This window comes from Triplophysa rosa, unplaced genomic scaffold, assembly GCF_024868665.1.
Source record: "Triplophysa rosa unplaced genomic scaffold, Trosa_1v2 scaffold353_ERROPOS49503+, whole genome shotgun sequence".
Classification (NCBI taxonomy): Eukaryota; Metazoa; Chordata; class Actinopteri; order Cypriniformes; family Nemacheilidae; genus Triplophysa; species Triplophysa rosa.
The window spans coordinates 61347-66687 of record NW_026634359.1 but is presented as its reverse complement, the minus strand read 5'-3'; the positions used below and the strand labels follow the sequence as shown (position 1 = coordinate 66687).

Here is a 5341-nt window from a genome sequence, read left to right as displayed (position 1 = left end):
CGGTGGAATATCAGGAGCCTGAGTGACTGAAAATGTCAGGGATAAGAAGAAACGAGTGGGAGAATCCAGTCCGGCAGCAACATGTTCTTTAACAAATCAGGTTAGTATACCTGTATTTTCATTGGGAATAAGATCACTACCAGCTAATACTGACCGACTGATGAGGCAGAAATGTATTTGCACCATTTAAATCGAAATGGAAAAATGGACACGACAGGTCACCAGCTACCAGTGGTACAACACCGACTCTTGATGTGCTTTTTACAGTCAGGAAATAAAAATAAACACTGGTCTTGGATGAATGAATGAATGTCTTAAGTTAGCTTTAATAATTTTGCAGTACCATATCTTCAAAAGAAAAAATATTTTATGTTTTTACATTTGACTGCATTCTTTTCTGCATTGGAAAATTATTATATTGATATTATATAATTTTTACGTTTATTTCACAATTATTTAATACTTGATTGCCTTTTGTTATTATTGTATTACTTTTTGTCATGGTCAGTGTGGAGAACCCAATTGCAGGCAGCGGTAGTACGGGAAACAAAAAGACTTTTATTTAAAAAACACAAAACAAAGACCCGCGATGGGGTATAAACAAAGGCACAAGATAACAGTACAAGCAACAGGACGTAGACTAACTAACACTAGACTAGAACAAAACTGAACTAAACTAAACTAAACACTTACTGAGGCTGACGGAACTTGCAACAACAGGAACAGGTAATCACGGCGAACACGTGAGGAACACAGAATACACAGCCAAAAAGCACAACGAACAAGCACAAGACAATAGACACGAGGGCTTTTTAAAGGGGAATACAAACGAGGGATGATAACACGGGGAGGGTGATGGGCAGGTGACAATGACCAAACACTAAGGAGAAGTTAACGAGGGAACGAGAGGGCGGAGCTAAAAGACGCAACACCGGAGAGAGGGAGTATATGGAAGGCCCACAGGGCCAAAACATCTCTCTCCACATATAACAAGGGATCCTGCCGTGATTCTGCCACAAGATCAAGAAAGACATGACAAGATGAGGCAGAATCACGACAACTTTTATTCCAGTCTTTTGACACATGTATACTGACTGCGTCAAAGTGATGTGATATTAAGCTTAATGTAGTAATTTTAATGTTCATTGAAATTTGTTTTAGTTTCTTTGGTGTTTGCTTTTGCTGATGTTCAGTAAAAACGTTTATTTGAATCTATTGTTATTTTGTAAGAAATCTCTATTAGGCTGTATATTGGTTTCCATTCATTATTCATTAGGCTATATAGCCTAGTATGGCGGGCAGTGGAGACCTACATCAATATTTTTTTCAGAGGGCTTAGAATACTAGCTTAGAGCCCTGATACACATCTGCTTTCAAATGTAATACACACAAGGGCAGAGATGCGGGGAACTGTGTATTTGAAGTGCTTTTTTCCAGTAGGCTTATGAGCTTTTTTATATTTTGTGAAACAAAGGTTCTTTACAAAACCATACATCCTAAAATGGTCCTTTTATGTAGTCGAGCACCTTAAGTTTGAACAGTATGCCCTAAAACTGTACATAAAGTGATTCTCAAAGCGCAGTCCGGCTTATTATTATTAAGAAAAGCATAATCACTGCTGTGGGTTCTCATAGATTCTCATGACAATTTGTCATTGATTTTAAAGTCACAGCGAACCCCGAGTCTATCGAAATGATCAGTTGTCGGTTCGACAGCATTTGAAACTATTTCAGCCACCTACTGGACCGCATTTTCAAGTTTCACTAAGAAACGCCTGTCTACTGCTATTTATATAAACTTGATTTAATCATTTTCACTAGAAAGTAGGCTGATTAAGTTTGTATTTCCTCAGCTTCAGATCCCAGATCTGGAAAGTTGATAAAATTATTACTTTCAGAGGATTGTCACAGGGTTGTGCTCTATCATCAACATTATTTATTATATATACTTTTTTTTTTTAAGCTCAGATATATTTTTTAAATCATTTGTTTTATTTTTAGTGCATGACTTTTTTATAGACGTTTCAAGTGCCAGTTTCAGGATTGTCACATCTATAATGCTACATATTCCTCATAAACGGACACATGAAAATAAAGTAGGCCTAACTATTTTATGTTCTAAGAAGCATCCCTTCATTCATTGGGTATTATTGCTTCAGGTTTGTGCATTATAATTCACAGAAATCCTGCAAAGTTTGTCGTCTCCCAAAAACTGTGTGCTTTTTTTGTCACATCCATAACGCAGGTTTATGTCCCTTTTTTAAAATAGAAAATTTGTGCATAGTCTAAACATCAGAAAAATATCACTATATCAACAAGGGTTTAGTAAAATATAAATGGATGGTTCAGTATATTGGTAACAAATACATTCTCTAGGGGATTATTTGTCACATCCATAACGGTGGAATTGCCCAACTGCTAGATTGAGTTTTATTTCTTCATCGCACAAAGCTAACCATTTAGATTTTTCCTTGTCACATCTGAAATGAGTGTGCATTAGTTGTTCACTCGTCAGTAAAGAGGCGTGATCACACTTTAGACTCTCAGCATCTCATTATTATAACACTTCTGTTCTTTCTGTTTGGTTTATTATTAGGATTAGTTCTGTGAGGTGTTGAAGAAAATGTCTGTTGTGATTTGGTTCGGTTTCAGCTTGTGGAGTCTGTCTGGTAAGATAATTTTATTTCTTAACGTTTGATTTGGGTAACGCTTTAGATTACGGCTCGCAATGTACCGCATAATTAAACAGGATTTACAGCGTAAGTAATTGTAACAATAATGTACCTCTACAGTACATATCTGTAGTTAAAGGGGAACAATATGTAAAATTTGGGGAATAAAGGGGTAAGAGTTGGGAAAATGTAAAAAAAATTTATGAGGGAACTGCATGCCATATTAACTCAAAATATCAACATTGATTTTGTACGTTACACATTAAAACTCATTAAAATAACTCATAATAACTCATAATTAAAAGAAATGATTTGTGACCAACAATCCTAAAATCAATCAAATAAAAATTAATCCTAAAGTCAAAACTCAAAAGTCAAATTTACAGTTGACAGACTGCGTGCTTCATTCTTGCTGTCACATAATTTCCCCTTATTTCGTGTTTGCTATAATAATAAAATAAGAACCTCGTACTTAATTAATATCCAAAGTAGCTTATTTATGGGTACATTGCGATTACAAAAATGTAGTGTGTGTTCACGCTAAGACTGATGTATAGCAAACTGCAGGTCATGCATACCATGAAATATTAAAATAGTTATACCCCTTAGTTTTAAAATACTTAAAGTATAAATGTTTTTTTGAATTTTCTGACTTCTTTATTCCCCAAACTTTGCAATTGTTCCCCTTTACCTACAGATATGTACTGTAGACGTACATTATTGTTAATTAGTTACACTGTAAATTCTGTTTAACTATGCAGTACGTTGCGGGCCGTAATCTAAAGCGTTACCTTTTTTTTATGTTAATATCTGATTATGATGATAATGATCACAATTCATTCTGACCTTTTCCAATACAAACATTTCACTTAGGTATTTTCCATCATTCATTCTGGGTCTAATCAATGATGTGGTCTTTTGTAGGAACATTATTTTTCTTGTGTATTTTTCAGGTGTGTTTGGTTTTGTGTCTGTGTCGGTGACTGAAGGAGATTCTGTGACTCTATCTGTGAATCTGACTGAAGTAGAGAAGAAATATGGAATCTCCTGGAAGTTTGGACATCAAAACATTACAATAGTTGAAACAGAAAATGAAGGCACTTACAAGCGTTTACATGAAGACAGAGCTGATGGAAGATTCAGAGGCAGACTGGAGTTTAACTTACACACTGGATCTCTCACCATCAACAACATCACAAACAAACACTCTGGATTTTATACAGTCATCAACACAGACTCAAAGACTAAAATCAATATGTTCAATATTACTGTATACGGTGAGTAGAGAACAACTGAATATATATTTAACAATATTATGTCATAATCACTTAGAATATTATAAAAGAAGAGAAAGATTTAATCTATAATGAAAACCACATACATTTGCACTATTCTTTTTAACCTTCAATATATGTCATTTTTAAATACAGTGATCTTGACAACTAAAAAAGCCAGTTTTCTTCACTGTTGTGTTTTCCAGCTCGACTACCTGTTCCTGTCATCAGCAGAAACTCTTCGTTATCAGACATCTCAAATTGTTCAGTGTTGTGTTCAGTGATGAATGTGACACATGTGAGTATCTCCTGGTACAAAGGAAAGAGTTTATTGTCCAGCATCAGTGTGTCTGAACACAGAGACATCAGCAGCATCTCTCTTCATCTGGAGTGTCTGAATGATTCTTACAAATGTGTAATAAACAATTCCATCACAAACCAGACTCAACATCTCAACACTGATGTCTGTCACAAGTGTTCAGGTACATCAGCTGTGACAGTTAGTGTTTATTTACTGAACTTGCTCTCACTATCCCCTTTGTAAAGCATGAGTTAGTTGAGTGAACTTAGAGCAAGTAACACTGTTGTCTATTTAAGAGTTTGGGATGATGCCTAATTCAGTTTTATTGTTGCAGATATCTCAGAAAACTACATCTGCAAATGTACTTTTACTGAAGCTGTGATCCGATTGGTCCTCTCTGCTCTGGTGGGTGTGACTGTTGTTGCTGTTCTGGTTTATGATGTCAAATCCAGAAGTAAGGAAAAGAAGATGAGATCAGAAAACATGAGATCAGACATTCAGTTAAACGCTTCTGATTCAGCTGGGTGTTAGGGTTGGGTATCATTTGATTCGATTGTATCTATTAGTGTTCTTTTGAAAAACCTACGTTTTTTTGAACTCCTCATAGACGATTTGCACGAAATTTGGTATGCAGCATCTAGAGACACTGCGAACAAAATGTCAGTAAAAGATGTTTGATTGTCCAATCGGTTCTCATGTAGCGCATCAAAAAATTTGACGGCGAGCACGCCAAAATTAATGTGAGGCTGTATCTTCCCCAAACTTTTGTCTATTGACATGAAACTTGGTACATGTCTTCACATTCATGACATGAATGTGTTACATACATAGTTTCACCACTATGAAAAGTCCAGAGATATGAAAAATGTTACTATACTATTTTTACTTATAACTTTTGAAAATGTTGGACTAAAATCATGAGAGTGGTCTTGTTTGATTCCAGTCATGTCGAGGCGAACCATCCCCAATGTTCCTCGGTCAGCCATTGTGAGCGTTGCCCATTTGGAATTCCCACATGTTTGAATTGTTAACATGTATTTCCCTTTGTTCCCTTGAAGGGCTTGACCCTGTAATTGTAGCTTGCAGCTATATTTA

General features: G+C 35.6%; 1 protein-coding gene across 1 annotated transcript; it reads left to right on the top strand.

Moving 5' to 3' along the window:
* Nucleotides 1-4777, top strand: LOC130550528 (uncharacterized). Its single transcript, XM_057328021.1, has 5 exons — nt 1-100; nt 2596-2668; nt 3625-3948; nt 4152-4427; nt 4581-4777. Exons 2-5 carry the CDS (start codon nt 2623-2625, stop codon nt 4775-4777), a joined length of 843 nt encoding a protein of 280 aa, XP_057184004.1. The 5' UTR covers nt 1-100; nt 2596-2622.
* Nucleotides 4778-5341: the final 564 nt, after the last annotated feature.